Source organism: Phodopus roborovskii, unplaced genomic scaffold (assembly GCF_943737965.1).
Source record: "Phodopus roborovskii unplaced genomic scaffold, PHOROB, whole genome shotgun sequence".
Classification (NCBI taxonomy): domain Eukaryota; kingdom Metazoa; phylum Chordata; class Mammalia; order Rodentia; family Cricetidae; genus Phodopus; species Phodopus roborovskii.
The window spans coordinates 3,989,200-4,007,881 of NW_026126625.1; the positions used below are offsets into that span (position 1 = coordinate 3,989,200).

The 18,682-nt window shown below is 42.1% G+C and overlaps 1 protein-coding gene across 1 annotated transcript in view; it reads right to left on the reverse strand.

The window, feature by feature from the left end:
• The window catches only part of Ntrk3 (neurotrophic receptor tyrosine kinase 3), a 357,015-nt gene that overhangs the window by 19,751 nt on the left and 318,582 nt on the right, over positions 1 to 18,682 (reverse strand). Inside the window, exon 16 of the mRNA XM_051206601.1 lies at positions 13,413 to 13,487. Within this exon, the coding sequence (XP_051062558.1) occupies positions 13,413 to 13,487 (75 nt within the window). The remainder of the gene's footprint in view (positions 1 to 13,412; positions 13,488 to 18,682) is intronic.

An 18,682-nucleotide genomic window follows, 5' to 3' on the forward strand; every position in this document is an offset into this window, starting at 1 on the left:
ATTTCTAGCTGTCACATTCTTGTTAGTGACTCCTCTCTCTCTGTCTCTGACTCAGTCTTTCTCTGTCACTGTGTGTGTGTGTGTGTATGTGTGTGTGTGTGTGTCATTTCCCTTTCTGAGTGGGTCTTCTTTCCACAATGTACAATTCTTTGTCCCATTGAACTGGGCAGTACCCTGAACAACCACCCTCACCTTAACAAGCCTACATTCTCTCCACTTGTCATTTGAAGATCAATCTTGTCCTGCCTTCCAAATCTAAGGTCTTCAGAATCTAAGGTTTGATAGAAAAGACACTGAAGCTATAATTCCTGAGCATACATGGCTGGAAAAATCTTTAGAAATTACCCTACACATCTCCAGATAAGGATGGAGAAATGCTTAGAAATTACACATCTCTCCAGACATGGGAATCTTGGTCAGAAGAAAAGCAGTGACAAATTCATTCTGATTACTATGTGACTATATTGAAAAGCCCCTACTCTATATTATATGAAGAATCACCTAGAAGACACACCTCTAGATGTGAATTTATGTCCAGAGAAGTTTAACTAAGGGACCACCCTGACTTTGGATGTGCCAGCCCACAGGCTAGGGATCCTGATTAAATTTAAAAAGAAGGAATGGAAGAAGGTAGCAGACAAGCAGAGCTCACCTCCCCCCTGCTCCTGGACTATGGACACAAAGTGACAAGCCACTTCATACTCCCACAGCCATGACTTCCACCTATCTGGAATGGCATTCTCTCAAACCAAGAGCAATAAACCCTTTTTTCTTCCTTCCTTCAATTGCTTTTGTCATGTATTTTTGTCACCTGTCTTAGTTAGGGTTTCTATGGCTGTGAAGAGACACCATGACCATGGCAACTCTTATAAAGAAAAACATTTAATTGGGGCTGGCTTATAGTTTCAGAGGGTAGTCCATTATCATCATGGCCAGAAGCATGGTGGCATGCAGGCAGACATGGTGCTGGAAAAAGAGCTGAGAGTTCTACATCTGGACCAGCAGGCATCAGGAAGAAAGAGTGACATGGGGTCTGGCTTGAGCTGCTCAAACATCAAAGCCCGTCTCCAGGGACACATTTGCTCTGACAAGGCCACACCTCCTAATAGTGCAGCTCCCTATGCGCCTATGGGAACCAATTGATTCACACCACCAAATCACAAGAAAGGTAACTAATACACATATTTCTGTCACTTTATAGCTGAACTTCAGGTCCCTGAGCAACACCATTTCTTCAGTTTGTGTGGATGAAGATCTATTGGTCTGAACATTATTTTGATTTTAAAGCCATGATACATAAATGTACACTTAAAAATTCCACATCTATCTGTGAGTTCACTCTGGATACAGAAACTCTCTGGCTGCCATATCAGAGAGACTCAGCACTGGATGCTAAGGCTTCTCTACAATGACACTAACCCTCAGGACTGCAATTGCTTTCACCTCTCTCTCTCTTCCCAAGAGCATGGCTGCAAACTCTTTTGTTGATGGTCTCACTTTTTTGTTGACAAATTGGAGAACTCAGCCCTATGTATAGTAGGTATTTGGAATTTATCTGAGGAAAAGTAGAGAGAAACTTTACAAAGACATTAGACAGGGTTCCCTGGAAGCAGGACTTTGTGACAGTTTATGCAGTCAGCATCCATTTAGCATGGTCTCCGAGGAAAGGCTGTGAGCATCTGAGCCTCTAGCCCCTGGATTAGGAAAAATTCCTCAGAGTCTTCCAAAACTACAAGGAGTTAAGAGCCAAGCTGTTTAGCAATGTGAGCCTAGAGGATAAATAAACCCATTGTGATTCTTCCCAGCTCTCTCACCTAGAGCTGAATCTGCCAGGAGCCAAGTTCTTTTTTTTTTTTTTTTGGCCTTATTTTTGTATTTCCTCTTATTGTAAAATGCCCCATGACATATGAGAATTTTTAGCACACACAGAGAACAATCCTTCAAAATAGGGACTTTAACATAGTAGTTCTTATTTACATTTCTTGTCTTTTGTTACATTTATACCTTAGTTTTTCTATGGCACAATGGTTTGTACATAAGAACACCTACTTTTTAACCTATCACTAAAAAAAGATCGGATAAATGCACACTTATGATTGTTTTTCTCAGTATTTTCTTAATATTCTTGATACTTCAAATTGGCCTGAAATTTACCTATCCACACTGGCCTTGAACTTGGGGAAATTATCCTGTCTCAGGCCCTGAAGTCCTGGCAATATAGTTGAACATCACCACTCCTGGTCCTTGTTTTTTTTTTTGGGGGGGGGGCGAGTGCATTTTGGCTTGGAGTTGTAGCTCAGTTTTTTCATGAAGAAAACCCTGGGTTTGATCATTAGTGTTTCATAAGATGGATGCAAGGTATATACAGTAATCCCTAATCATTTGGATGGTACAGGGCCTAGGAATGAGTGCAAAATGATCTTTTGTTTCAAAGTGAGTTTCAGACCAACTTAAAGTGCATGACACCACCTAAAAAAAAAAAAAAAAAAAAAAAAAAGAACATTTTAATGGGTTTTGTAAAATTCCATCTAGTGACTATGTGTTTTTGTAGATGTCTTGAGCTTCCAGATTTTTTTTCCTTCAGTAAACTTGTAGATCTAAAACTTCTAGCTTCCCTACCTCAAGAAGTGGCTATTTCCAGATGGAGAGTGTTAGAGACACACAATATTATGGATGGACATTACTTGGGCCATCAGCTTACAAACAAATTTACACAGAGACTTACAGTTAATTATGAAAGCTAAACCTAAAGCTTAGGCTTGTCCTACTAGATCTTAACAACTTGAATTAGCCTATTTATATTAATCTCCATTTTGCCTTGTGGTGTGTTAGTTCTCTGCCATCTTGAACCTCCTGCCTTTTCTGTCTGTCTTCTAGCATCTCTCCTGCATCTCTTTCAAACAAAGTTTGACTTGGCTAAATATTTTATTGCCCTTCGTGTGTTATGTTAGTGATTCTGAAAATGTGTGTGCTAGATTGAGGAAGCAGAAGGTCCAAAGCAACCAGAGGAATGATGTATAACAGAGCAGAGGCTGTATACCAGTTGAGTAACCATAGTGTGCTTATCCTCTAGAAGACTCACTTCCTTGTGTGTGGAGTGGGGATAATAATGCACCTACTCACAACATGTACCAAACTGAAATGAGGTAGTAAATGAAAGAAAAAATATACATGCATGGGGATTTGAATCTAAATCTTCCTTGCAAGCATCTTCCTAAGTTTTCAGAGACTTTGACATTCTGTTCGGTGAGCCCTCATAACAGCGAGGCAACCATAGCAGATGAGAAACCAGATCAGGGAGAGAAACTCAGTCACCGGAAGAGCATCAGCTAGAAGGGACGCATCGCCATACTACAAGCCCTTCTCTTTGAGAGTTTTTAAGTTCAAGACAGCGCCACCATGAAGCCCCAGACATACTTAAGAGGGACAACCAGGAATTGCTTGACTGCCAGTCTTGATTCCTGCATCTGCACCATCTGAAAAAAAGCATGGCTATGTTACTCAGGAAGGGCAGCTAAAAAGAATCCCAGAGAAGAATATGCACTGTTGTCCTTTAGGCTGGGCCCTGTGATGCCATGGTCTGAGTGGGAGGCTCTATTAAAGAAGATAAAAGAAAAGCAAGAGGAGCGGCCTCAAGAAAATGAACTAGGAGGAACTGGAGAGATGGCTAGTGGTTAAGAAAGAGTATTTGCAGAAGATTGGGGTTCTATTCCCAGCATTCACATCATGGATTACAACCATCTTAACCTGAGTTCCAGTGGGTCCATCGCCCTCTTCTGGCACCAGACGTGAATGCAGTGAACATACATATATTCAGGCAAAACATTCATACATATAAGGTAACAGTTACTAAAACTTTAAAAAGAAGAAGAAACTAAACTAGGAAACAGTCTTTTATTCTAAGGACAAACTTAGCCAGGAAATGGCTCCATTACTTGTTTTCTCCACAACATTAATAAAAGTAACAATAAATGAGCCCTATTATTGGCTACCACACCTACCTTCAAACAAAGGAACTAGGTTCTTGAATCAGATATTATAAGTCAGGTTTCTGTTACACAAGGGCATGAACATAGCTAGGGTCTTGTATATATTACATACATGTTCCACCCTGAGCTATGAGCCCAGGCCTGTGACGATTGTTTGTATGTTTGTTTCTGGTTGTTTACTTGCTTTTGCTTTCATTTTAAGACAGGGTCTTACTGAGTTGCCCAAGCTGACCTTGAAGTCACTCTGTAGCACAGGCACAATCATCCTGCCTCTGGACCCCAAGTGCTGAGATTACAAGTGTGTACTCTATACCGATTGGGTGTTGATTTTATGGTATGGGAATCTGAAATGACAACAGATGTACACCACAGGTGCCATGAGGGAAAGGAACCATTTAGCAACTCATGGAATATTCTTCCTCATGATGCAGGGAGACCCCATTTCCAGGGAAACTCAGGATGAGAGCCTCAGCCTGGCCTGAGACAGCCAGGCCAGGTGATCTTCCTAACTGGTGTTCTTTCCTGACAAGAGGGTCCCAACCCTAGCCCTCCAGACTCACCATTTGTGAAATCTGTCATACATGAGTCCTGTCTGGATGTTGGGTGAAGCCTGTGCATCTACCTCTGGGTCCTGCACTACCACCTTAGAATCGAACAGTATATAACAGCTTCTGCTTGGACCCAAACCCCAGTCATCTTGGGGCTTGAGGACTAATTAAGAAACATCTAAGGATGGCCATCAGCTGGTAGCCATGTTGACAAGAGCTAAGGAGCAGTGTTTTCTACAACAATGGGATTTCCTGCAGTAGCATGATACCTGCATCATTGCTGGCTACTTCCAAACCATCTACAAGGAGGGTCTGTCCACTGTAATCTTCATTAATTCCCCATGAAGACTCTCGAGACACAGGGTCTTTGTATATATCACTCATTTCTCAGGACAAGTAGCTCCTAAAAACTGCCTGTGATGAACAGACACAAGTAACCAGTCCTGTGTTTGGACCTAGAGAAGAGGTAAACTGAGGCAAGACCAGGCACTTCTGGAAAACTCAGAACCATGCATACTTTATTCAGTGTCCCCGGACAGGGGTCAGATCTCCTCTTAGAAGAATTGATGGAAGCAAAAAACAGGACCTAAGATAGATAAAAAGAGCAGTCACACTCCTAAGCAGTCCCCAAGGTAAGAATGGCATACTTTCATGATGCAGACAGAAACTCACAGCCAACTCACCCTGAGAAATCTCAGATTGACCATAGGTTAAATATTAACAAGATTTGCCACAAGGATTAAATGAGAACAAACCATGGAAATTTGGGCAGGGTGACTGGAGCTTGGTAACACTCCACATACTTTAGCAAGGAACTATCACCACGATAATTACGAAGTAGATATGGGAGTGTCGATCTATTGCACTACTGCCTGTACATATTTGCATAAAGTAATCCCCGTGCCCGGCATTTTGATAATTTAAGTGAGTGGGTGTGATTTTCTATATGTAAATACATTGGGGATGTTAGGTGGCCAGGGATGGTAGAGATTCAGGTGAACTAGGGAATCAGTTCACAGTGTCCTTGGCTGCAGCAATTTCAACATAAAGCTACCCTGAGGGAAGATGAGAAGTCTTTTCTGATTTTGTGTTGCTGCAAACAGCAAGCCAGGCATTTGCTTCCCTTTTTCTTCTGGACACTAACTTTGCCTTTCAGGTAAGGTCATGTGCTGCAGCTTCAGCAGATCAACCAGAAAAGCACAGCTGTAGGCAGGGTTAAAAACCATCATTTCCAGATCATTCCAAATTAGTCATGTTAGCTGGAGGGAGACCAGAGCCTTCAGGGGGCCCCCTTGTGTTTTATTAACTGCCAGCTGAAAATGCCAGAAGGAGCAAGGCAAGTGCAAAGGAGGAGGGGCTGGGGGCAGGGGACACTTTGCATATTTTAATGACTTCAGTAAACAATACATAGCACAGCAGAGACCTGTCATCCATAGCTGCATCCCTGGACTAAGGAAAGTTGGGAGCACATCACTGCAGAAGCTATGAGGAGTAAGCAAAGCCTTGGCAAACTCCTGGCTGCCCCATCTCGCCTCACTGACAGCTGCTGGAGCACCTCAGGTAAGGTTCAGGACATTGGGACTTCTTGGTAACTAAATGCACCTGTTTACCGAGTGGAAAATGGGATGCTTCTTGAAGTCATGAACAAAACCCTTTCATCCTAGAGGATGGATACTCACAGCCTAAGAGGAAAGAGCTCACTTGCAGACCACACACACAAAGCAATAGGCACAGTCCTTCATCTACACTAAAAGGAGGAAATTCATCTTAGTAAACAAAGAGCAGAGTGACATTCTCAGGGAAGCCTGAGGAAGGCTGATAATGGCAACTCGAGTACTCTGTGAACTGCAGAATGATTCATCGACACAAGCTATCACATGACTATTATATTCAGCACAAGTTCCTAGTTAGGCATCCCCTGAGGAATTCCAGAAGAGGGATATTGATTGACCCAGCCACACTACCCTAACAGGGGCCAGAGACATCTCCAGCATTCAGGAAGGAAGCAGCAGAGGGATGACCCAGATCAGCAGAAACCTGGAATCCAAGTGAAAGGCATTGGATTGGGACTCATGTCACCTGAGATCTTATCACAGTCCTGATCCAGTGCTACCCTAGGTCCCTGGAAGCCTAGAGTTCCTTTCGAGCTCAACATTCACATATGTAACAATGATTTATTAGACTGAGGGGCTGTTAAATTTCCTCTATTCTTAGAAACTACATGAATTTGTCCAAAGCATAATTATCCAAATCAGTATGGGAAGAATACTGAATGAAAATCCTTTATAGTACCTGCAGCCTTGGCACTCTATGTAGAGGTGTGTGTGTGTGTGTGTGTGTGTGTGTGTGTGTATGTGTGTGTGTGTGTACTTTGACACACATGTATATGTGAACAAGCCAATGAGAGCAAGAGCCAGATCTCAGGAGGCCTCCTCCTCTCCGACATTATATCATACTACCTGCCTCATCCACAGACTCCTATGAGCCTACTTATAACACTGGTAGGCTTCAAGAGTGGCTGCACTGACAGGCCTCTGTGTATCATCTGGTTCAAAATACAAAGTTCCAGCAAAGCAGAGAGTGAATAAAGCCTCCTCCCCTCCCCCCAGGTCTGGCTGAATACTCCCCTTGCCTTGGGAGAAGCTGGGAATTCTGGGACAAACTTACTTAAACTCAGACCTTGTTTTGCACCTGGATCCCAGGAGGCCTCTCTTCAGAGAAGGGAGGGTGAGAGGCAGTCTCAGATGAAAGGGATGGGGGCTCAGTGCCTCTATGCAGCATGTGGCTTTCCAGGCCATCAGTGGAGAGCTGCAGCTGTGGGTTACACCTTCTCCCTTTGTAAACAAGCTCTGCCTCTTGGATTCATCTTCAAGGTCAGTAGGTGGGTAGTAGGAGTGTTTACAGGGATAACACAGGAGAAAGTCTTAAACACGGAGCCAGCCAGCAATCACAGTTGGATGGTTTTAGCTCTCCAAACACAATCCTGCTCTTTCACACCTGTTTCTGTTTCCAAAAGCTTTCCTAGCCCACTGAAACTTAAGTCTTTCCCTAGGGTATCTAATGGGTGTCCCTGCCTTATGAGCTAGGCTGAGTGTCAGAGTGGGTGAGTGATCTTCAGGAGATGAGCCTTCATCTTAACCTCTCTAAACTTCTGGCCCCTACCATAACAGAGGTGCAAAAGACAGATTCAGCATTTCAAATTTGAGGCCAGAAGTAAAGTCCTTGTTTCAGTGAACACAGCCACAAAACAGCAACATTGGGAGCCATTACACAATGTCATGTTGCATGGTAAGTGAATTAAGATGGATGACTTCATTCACCATCCCAAGAAATATTGGGCACTAAAAGTGATTATTACCAACCACATTGCATGGAGGAAAAGAGAGAGGAAGAAAGGAAAGAAAAGGAGAAAAGATATTAGGCAGTTTATTTTAAAAGAGGAAGAAGGAAAGACAGAAGGAAGGAAGGAAGAAGGAAGAAAGGAAAGAAGGAAGAAAGAGATGTTTAAAATATTCTGACTCCAAAAATCAACACCTTGGAGTGCACTACCAAGCTGTAAGTCTTGTGTGCTTCCAAGTTGAAGGAACACTGACCAGTAAAGACTTTTTGTTGTTGTTCTTTGTTTGTTTCCTTGTTTTTCAGTAAAGATGATTTAAAGCATGCAAATTGATGAGCCAGAATAGTGGGTTTAGGAAAATATGTTAGATAGCTTACAATTTGATTTCTACAAACATCCCCATAAAAGTTGAAGAGGGGCTTCCATTCTGAAATATCTATATCAGCAGATACAGTGAAGTCAGATGAGAGCTCACATTATCCTAGACAGCACTCACAGAGATGACACCAGACTGCAACCTATGCTTCTCATAGACAAACTGGAAAGGCCAAGGGGCATGGGCTCTGCCTCCTTTGTCTGCCCATGGTGACTTTTCTCTGCACAATGCCCAGCTTAGCTGCAGAGGCAATACTGATGATTTCTCAGCTGAATTCCTCTACCAAGCCATTTCTGGGAAAGGCAAGGCCACCCATTACTGGGAACCACTTGATCTCCAGTAATCTGTTCAACCACACAACATCTATCATCGCACATTTCAAACTATGTTACCTTTCATTGTTTGGACATCTATTTCCCATCACCATCTCTTTCTGTAATATCACTGTCAGAGGGAAAACAAATGGAGGAATGAGAAGAAAGTCTACATAGGAATAAAAAGGAATGGAACAGAGAGAACAGCATATAATGAATCTGGGGCCATTACATGAGTCCTGGTCTAGCACCAGAAACAAGCCTATTCCTGAATTTACTATTAAGGTGTCATGTTATCTTTTTTTTTTTCTTAAAGGATTCTGAGTTAAGTTTTCTTTCGCTTATAGCTAAAAGAAACCCAGCAAAACACTGGAAATTTTAACACAAGCTTGTCTTTATTTCTGGGATCAAGTGCTTCATTCTTAGAATGATCCCAAAAAGAGAGATTGAGGTAGAAGGTGGAGGGACACAAAGAAACTGGCTTCCCCAATGAGGGTAGACCACCAATTGTTTCTTCTCACCTACCTTGTGCCCTGCATGGCAAGACCCACACACCAGGGCTTTTTCATCCATAAGACATCCTGTGATAGTTCATGACCAAGGTGACAGCTTCCTCAGCCAGGTGCATGTCAATGCATTTGGCTGGAGATCTTGGTGGATTTCTATTTTCCATCAGGGTTAACCACAAATGGCTGGAGAGACGAGGGCAGCAATAATCATCAGCATTATTAACTATAGATGGCACCAGCCCAGAGACAGAGCAGAACTCACCACCACTACTAGTGTCTACCCACTGGAGGTGGTGTCCCATTTTTTCCAGACTTATGGATTTCTTATGAGCCATTTGTCTCCAAAACCAATTACAGGAGCAAATGCACTTGACCAGCTTTGAAAATTAAGTTCCAATCAAAGAAGGGAAAACAAGGTTGAGGGCAACTCCCCTTGGAGCAGTTTTGGGTGATATAGCTGAGAACCCCCCTGCCATCTTCTAAGAGACTCCTATGCATCTTTTGTCTGAATGCCTGAGCCACACCCCATCCCAAGGAAATCTTACTGTCCTATACTAAGGACTTGCTTGGCTCTGGGATACTCTATGCACATCATCACAGTGCAAAATTTTAAGGGAACCAAAAGTACAAAGATTAATTGTCATTTAAAGGGGCAGAAAAGAACCCAGGGAAATAGCCTTTCTGTCTGAAGAGGTGGTAGCCTTTCTAACTGTGACTAACCCCTCCTTATATTTAAGGCATGCCCTGTATGTCTGAGTGACAGGATAGACCATAGATAATCAAAGAAGGACTGGAACTAGATATTTCTCAGCTTTACCTCAAGTCCCATTGGGACTTCACAGAACCCCACATATATGAATTGGAGAAGTCAACCAACACTGGCAAGGGTTGAGAAGGAAAGGTAACTAGTTTGTTTGTATTATATCAGGGAAGGAAATTGGAGCCATAAGTCAGAGAGGAGTATCCTAGTAAGGAGAATGAGCAAAGCCTTTCTCTCCACCTCTTAAGTGAAGGACAAAATCATGCAATAGCCCATGATCGGTGAAGAACCAGGGTGTGATTGAGAAGCCATAGTCTAATTATTAGATGAGAACAGTAAGTAGTGTTCAAGAGCCCAGAATGCATCCTGTGGTGCTGCCATTGGGGTGGTAAGGAACCGGAATGGAAAGGTCAGGAATAACTTCCACCTAGAAGGGACTTCCTATGAAACTTAAGAGACATGCTTTGACAAATACTGAGACCCCTATTCAGGACATCACACTGCAAAATGCTAAGAAGTTCAAAGATTAATTATAATTAGATGGGCAGAATTCTTATCCTGGGATAAACAGGCTCTAGTAGTCCAAGTAACAATAACATTATAGGCTAAAGTACAGCATCCTTTAAGAAAACTGAGTTAGGATAGTGATATCCCAAAATGCATATTTCCTTTATTATGTCATGTCTGGCTTATGTATATAAATAGGGACTTTGGGGGGGGGCATGGAACCTTAAGATTCAATCGTATGCATAAAGCAAGATATATTTTCTGGAAGATATATGAGAGTACATTGCAGACAGATTCAAAGGTGCACAGTTGATATTGCCAAATGTAAACAGAACATCTGAGGTATGGTCCAGATACTCCTGTTTCTCACAGATAGCATCCCCAAATCAGATGAGGTGAGTCTGTGGATACCATTCACAAAGGCAGTATGGACTTTGGAACTATCTTCAACTCAACTCACCACTCAACCCCCATCAAATTGACTTTTGTACAATTTTAGAACTCTGCATGCATCCTTCCAACCCATTAACTATTCCAAAATACCATGCACTGGCCCTCCTTTGAACATGCATGAGAAGCAAGACCCCTTCTATTCCTTCATCCCTGCTAAACATGGATACCACACAGGAAGACTTGCTCACATGCTTCCAAAATAAATTTCAAAGGCCCATTCCCATTCCTAAGAAGGACACAACATGGAGAAGCAGATGTTTCTCTGCCTTCATGCATGGCCAGCAACAACATGGACATCACCCCAACACATGTACTAATAGCTTCTGAACCAGCCATGCAAGTTAGAACATATACAAGACTATGGGATAGCCTATGGAGTCCTGCTCTTCTCTTCCTTTCTTATTTCATGCTAACTGGTACCCAAGGATGGCCACTGAGACTTACTGATAAAGGTAGAAGTTTCAGACTTTGTTCAACCTAGATTTCAATGCTGGCCCCACTCTTCTGTATTTTGGGGTTTAAACATCTGTGTGCTCATCCCTAAAGTGGGACTATGATAAGTTCATGTGGGAACAGTGTAAACTAAAATAAGTTACCTCAAAGTCCCTAGCTAAGTATCCATCTAGAGTAGATGCTCATCAAATGTAAGTTACCTTTCCCACCACCACCAGAAGCAAGCAAGAAAGAGAGGCCTTAGGATGTCCTAAATGGCCAGGATAAATCACAAATTAAGGGACTTTCTACAAAGATGCTTCTAAAATGAAGGAACTGACTTTATTCCCCTTTTTATGCCCTCCTTAGTGATGCCTCTGGTACACAAAAGCTGTGCTAACTACTAAGCAAAGCCTGCTTTGCTAATGCATGGACACCAAGGGTTCATTTCTTGTTATCTAACATCTATATCTTCATTTGTATTCAGACTTTTCAGCTCTGACTTATCTCAGAAAACTTAGCAAAGCCATGAAAATCCTGCTTGGAGAACTTAAATAAAAGATGTACTACCATTTTTAAGCAATTGCTTTGACCACCTACCTAAAACTGTACATACATGCACACATGTATGCATACATGCATGTGCTGGTGTACACACACACATACCATTATCACTATCATCACAACTATGAACATCAGATCACACTTCTTTGTCTCCTTTCTTATTTTTCTTCTAAGGACCTGCAACTCCTTAATTTTCTCTGTACCTTAAACTCTATCATTGATTTCCCCAATTAAAGGCAGAGAGTTTTGCCTGTTCTATTCATGATTGTCCTAATGTACTTGAGCAGGTTGAGAGGCATGCTGTTTGTTCTTGTTTAATTATTAATAGCTTCTCCTTTCACTCTAGCAGTGACCAAGTTGAGATAATCAAGTACACACGATTGATTTATAATAAATAAGTGCTTGAATGAGTTAATGCATTTTGTCAATATGGTTTTAGTAAAACTTGTCAACTCCTGAAACCAATATTTTGCCCCTAATGTAACTGAAAACATGTGACTTTCTGAAAGTAAGAGAAGAGCCCGAGTTCTTATAATCATTCTGCCTGCAAGTGTCACACAAGGCTGGCAAGGAAAAAAAAAACCCTGAACCTTAATTCCACTATAAGTGTCAGTGTCAATGAGAAACCTGTGAAACTGAGGCCCTGGGAGAACCTGGGAAGATATGCTTAATTTACCTCACTAACCAAATCAGGAGGGAAATGAATGAAATCATCAAAGTGTTCCCATGCACCTGCCCATGAGACCGAAGCATTGGCGGAGGATCACAGATTAGAAATGGAAACTTCTCCATTCAACATCACACTCAGTCAGTGCTTAAGTACAGCATCTGGCCTGGAGAGAAAGTTTCTCAGGTGACAAACAAGGCTTCTGCTTGATTATTTAAAGTGTGATAAATTTTGTGATTCTATGGATTGTTCCAGAAACAGAAAGGGAAAGAATCTAGACAAAAAGTGGGAAAAAGGCTATTGATGCAGGACAGATGAACCCTCTACCTGTACGTCCATCTCCTCCCCAGAAATTACCATAGGCGTTAAAGTGAGAGATAGAAATCTCCCCCAAATACAACAGATGACTTAGTTATGGTGGTCCATTAATAACTCTCCTGAACATCAATATCTTTTCAGATCAGGATTCATGTGAGACCAAATGTGCAGCTCCTGAACCAACCTGGCAGCCTATTTGTTTATCATATTCTCAGATTCCTCAAGGGAAGCCCTTGTGGAGCATTAGACAACCTAAGTATATGCAAGACTCAAGGACACACCTCCTGAAGTGCAAGAAAGCAGCCAAACCTCATCCATGCAGAGCCTCCAGCCTCCACCAACACACAGGCCTGGACAGAATTGCTGGCAGCCACCTAAATCAGGATGTGCACCTTCTTTTGCAGATCATGGCCCCACGCCCCCACCATGCTGTGTCCCCATGAGACATCACAAGCACACCAATGGCTTTGGCAGGGAACCTCCATGGAAGTTAAACAATGCCCCCATGAGAGGAGGCAGTCAAAACAAAGTTGTCAGCAGCCTCCTACACATGGAAGTTCCTCTCCAAAGCCTGGAAGCTGTCAGTGTGTGGACAGCCCTGCCCAGCCCCTAGCCCCAAAAATGAAATCCAGACTCACTGTGGTAGCTGCTGGCGCTGCTAGCCTCTGCTGCTGCCACGATACGCTGAATGGGCCCTTCTGGCATGGCCCTTCCTGACAGTGAAGGAGGGAGAGAGCAGGGAAGAGGAGACAGAAGAAATGGGATGAGGGAAGAGGGAGGGAAGGAAGGGAGGAGGGAAGGAGGGAGATGGGAAGGAGAGAAGGGAAGCAGGCCTGTCTTTAATGGAATAGATATCTCTGCTGAGCAGGCCTCCACAGTCCTCTCCTACACTCCTAGACAGAAAAGCTGACTCCTACAATGCCTCAGGAGTCTACTAGAGAAGGACTCACACACAACACAAAGGACACACCACCATAGCTCTACTCCTAGTCCATGCCACTCAACTGTCTGCCTCTGAGGACCACCAAAACTCAACAGGATTTCCTCCAATGGGTCAGTTCACCTTTCCATGGGATTAGCACCCCAGCCACTACACTCTGGAAGGAAGTGCATTTTATCTAATATTCTCAGCCCATTCGGTCAAAGAAAAGGAATTTTCTCCAAAGCTCCTGAGGAAATATTTGTTCTTCTTGTACTAGCAGAAAATTCATGGATCCACTACTATGCCCTGGGCTTCCTTAATGCCCCTCTCTGCTTTTCCTATGTAGAAAGCGGGTGAGATGGCTGGGCAGCGTTTGCATTGGTGTCATCTGCATGGGCATTGCCACCCTCCTCCTCCTCCAGCTGTCAACAGAATGAGTGTTTGCATTCTCCACCATAGCCTGGACAAATTCCACTTCCCTTTATACCCTCTGTAAAAGTTAGGACATGAGGCTGAGCTAAGCTATCTCTGAGGAAGGATTCACAATAACGTAACGCTGACATTTCTTAAGCACCTCTGGGGTCAAGGGTTGTGTGCAAAGGGTAAGAGACACACACAGCCTGACTCTCCACTAAGCCAGAGGAAAAGAAAGCCCCTAAGGATGAAGTGGGTCGGTGAAACATGTTTATGAGGCAGCAAGTCCATACGTACAGGGGGTGAGGCTGAGAAAACTGTCCTGTGGAGATGAGAAAAGGAGCGCCGCGGGTTTGGATGGCATTGAGGTATGGACAGCAAGAAATAACAGGGAGTGTAAGGAAGGAAAAAAATGAATGGTCAGATGGGCAGTTGGAGGTAGGGCAGATCAGATGGGCAGCTGGAGGTAGGGCAGAGAAGGTATTATGGGCTGAATTTTGTCCCCTGCATGAAATTCATGTTGGAATTCTAACTCCCAGTTTCCTAGCATGTGTTCATAGTGGATATGAGGGCTTTATGGGACATTGTGCTGGGCACTAATCTAATAGGACTAGGGTCTTACAAAGAGGAAATCTGGACACTTATAAAGGGAAGATTTTGTGAGGACAAAGGAGGCAACCATGAGAAAGACTCAAAGCTGTCAGCGGCTAGACTGGGAATTCTAGCCTCCAACCTATGAGAAAATAAGTTCTGTTGAAGCCCTCAGGGTTGTAGCACTTTGTTAGTGCTACAGAGAACGCTGTGCATGTGTGGAAAGGAGGTAAACTTGCCAGACTGGATGGAATTACAGGGCTTCTGGGGCAGAGGCAAGAATAAGACCACAGAGCACAGGCTGCGATTTTGGAAATGAGGATTTGGAAATAAGGGTTCCCTTGAGGATCTTAAGTGAGCAGGCAGTGGGGTGAAGAAGGGTGGGGAATGAAAGACTTGGATTTGAAGGCACATGCGTGGATCCACTTGTTGCACTAACTAGGGTGAGTTCTGCCTCCTGCAAAGAACAAGGAACACCAAGATGCTGTGAAGTTAGTTAGACATATCGGGGAGTTGGCATAGTTATGTTCAAATGGTATTGCACTTAGAGACTTTCTACGGAGAGCTCTCATGCATGCTAACAGGCTACTCTACAGTACTGTAGGAAGATGTGGTGGTAGCTGTGGTGAATTTACTTCAAATAAGCAAAATCTCAATCACCAATGATCCCTTCAGAGGAAGCTTATAGAAGTAATTATCATAGAGAAAAGATATGGAGGCATAAAAGCAACAAGGGATTCTAACAAAGCAACTAACTACCTCACTTTAAATAAAAAAAAAAAACACATAAATCCATGAAAGAGGCAAAGGTTGACCAGAAACACATCAGTCAGGTATTAAGTGGGAATATGATTCTGAGGGGGAGATGAGAAGGGGTGAGAAATGGTGCGGTTGTAAACAGTGGCATTCAATAGTTGAGAAAGGATTATCCTTGAGAAAAGACATTCAAGTGTGGGCCCAATAAGCTAATTAATGACCCTCAAAAGTTATATTCAATGATGTAGTAAGATCAGAAGTTCCCCCTATGAAACTAAAGACAAAAGGGACCTATTTCAGTACTAAAAAACACAAATGGAAGCTGGAAGGCATAGAAAGGTTAAAAAAAGATTGAATAAATTCTTAGAGTAGAATAAGAGACAAATGTTTGGAGCAGAACAGGCAGCTACAGAGAGGGTTGAGCTAGATAGGTCAAGGGATAGATGATGTGAGAAAAAATGAAGAGCTATGAATTTGAACATATGGAGAGGGTGGATTTTCTCTAATATTTCTCAGCATCACAGAAATACACACTTGACAGTTCTTTGCTCATGCATAATGAGTCCTTAAATTACAGTGCCACATCTCAGCAATCTCTATTATAGAGTGGTTCTTGGCACCTTGAGACTTACAAGAAGACAAACTCTGCAGTCACCAACTGAAATCTCATATCCAATGCATGTGTCCCCTTGTCACACTTCTAAAGTGCAGGTGTGTAGATTTTCTAGAAAACCCCATAGGGAGAAAAGACTCAATTCCCTACAACACAGAATTTTCCATTTTCACCCAAGGACTACAGAACTGAGCGTCACAGTCCTTACATCTCAAATATCTCTAGAATTTGCTAATCCTACCAACACTGTTGGATAAGAAGAAATGAGGCAGAAAGCATTTATCACATCAAAATAAGAGAGGACCACCCCCTCAGAGCATCTCTTTACTTGTGCTCATTTATTGTCTCCAGCCCCAAAGTGTGCAGAGAATCTTGGAGAGTATTCACTAAGAAGTATGTCTATCTCCTGCTCTACTTCATTAAACGAACATTTATAAAATGCCCCACATGTACTAATATATAGATACATGCTGTTGGACTTAAAGGATACAAATCTCATGAGATAAGTCTTTGCCGTTGAAGACATCTCAATCAAACAAGCGTTGTTAGACACTCTTGAATGTGTATTTTCACAATAAGCATACACTAAAATAAGCACTTCCTATAAAACATTTATAACTATTAAGACAACACTCCTTGTGTCTGACTACCACCTACCTTACTTCTAGCATCTTTTACTTGCCATTGAGTTTCAGTCAACCTCTGTTACCTTGGGATCCCACTTGGATCAATTCTCTTGCTGCTGTTTATTCAGCTAGCACACTGGAGAGCCAAAGCTCTCTAACTTAATGTCTCAGTGTTTGCTACTGTAGCTAGCTCTGAATTACCCCAACTGTTCACCTCCTTTACTTGAAATGGCTTTGCCACAAATCTCTATTAGAAAAAAAAAAAAGCACATGGGATTGGACTTATATAGAATCACACTTCTACTTTAGAACTCCAACTTGTCACATGGTGATTATACTGTACTGGTATGTTCTTTAAAAACTGCATTTATAGCTAATCTCCCATCTCTTCAAAACACTGTCACTATAAAACAGAACAACCAACCTAACTCAACCCTCCATTTATTTCATTACCTGAGGATTAGCGATTAATCTCTGAGCCTCAGTTTACATGTCTGTAAAGTGGAGTACTCATACCAGCCTGTAACTATAACATACTACAGTGGTAATCAGAGATGAACATCAGATATTTGGAAAAGAAGGCCACTTGCAGCTTCCAGTGTTCTGTTCTATCAATTCATCTGTCAAGTAGGTTTGACAAGATGACTTCTAACAATTCTAAGCCAGGATTCCACAAGTTTGTCATGTAAAATCATTTGCTCAGATTTTGGCAAGGGTGTATCAAGGGTTCTTGAAAAATGGTCAGATGAAAAGTAGTTCAATTGAATAATAACATGGCAATGCGGTAACAATATGCAACGATTATTGACAAATTTATCTGCTGGGAGGAGGAGGAGAATTCTAGCACAAAACCCGTTTTGGACCTCTAAAACAAATTGCAAAACAAATAAAAATATGCCTAGAACAGTTCTGGTACCCTGATACAAACTGGCACAGAATCTGTGGCACTAAGCTGGCACTTTCTGCTATATGACTTAACTATTGAAAACCTTAGCAGATTGACATGAAACATGGTATAAAATCCACCCTGAAGCAAACTACCTTTGCTCTACATATGTTCTAAAATATAAACAACTGCTTAACTAAAGATACTTTAGGACACTAGATATTGGTTTCATATAGATTGAGACAAAAAAGCTAAATTCACCCCAGTCATGCAGGTTGATCTGGTAACCCCATGCTCTGTACGTGTTCCTTCAATGAAGGAACATTCAAGAAGCTCACACCCATACTCTACTGGAGTCGCTCAACTTGTGAGGAACCATGGGCAGAGAATGCCTTAAACAGTCTAGAACAATCCCTGAACTGAAAGCACAGATTGGAATAATGAATGCCAAGTATAAGAATGCCACCAATCCCTCTTCCAAATTGGATATCACTACATGCTTTATTCCCACCATAGATACATCACTATACTCAGGGTAATCACCACAAGTCACCCAGAGCTGCTCCTTGAGTTAAGGTTGCCATGCCTCAGGCATAACACTACTTGGTCTGGAGGATTAAATTTACAAGAAACCAAGAGGTTTATGTATTTTAAATATGAAGGCTTCTCATTGATACAGAAAAAAAATTGGAAAGCATATAAGTAAAACAACTCTGAATTATTGGAAACTAAATAAAATCCAGTTTGTCTCTTTAAGATTAGCATAGGTGAAAATATTTGCTTCATCTCCCTAGTTCTAAATTATCTCAATATAATCCAATGTCTCATATAGACTGCCTTACTAAATGTGAATACTTTGGTCATAAAGCCTTTGAAAGCTGGCCATATAGTAATAACAAATGAATTATGCCTTTAGCTAAATCCAGTCTCCTGCATGTTTTAATCATTGTGATATATTCATTCAGTCATCTTCTTTCATAAGCAAATCTTTGAGCCACTGATGGGGAATCAGAAGCAACTGGTTTTTCATTAAGACACCAGTGCACCTTCCAAATACACCTTCCCAGAGATCCCACATACTGACCATTGGAATCTGTCAA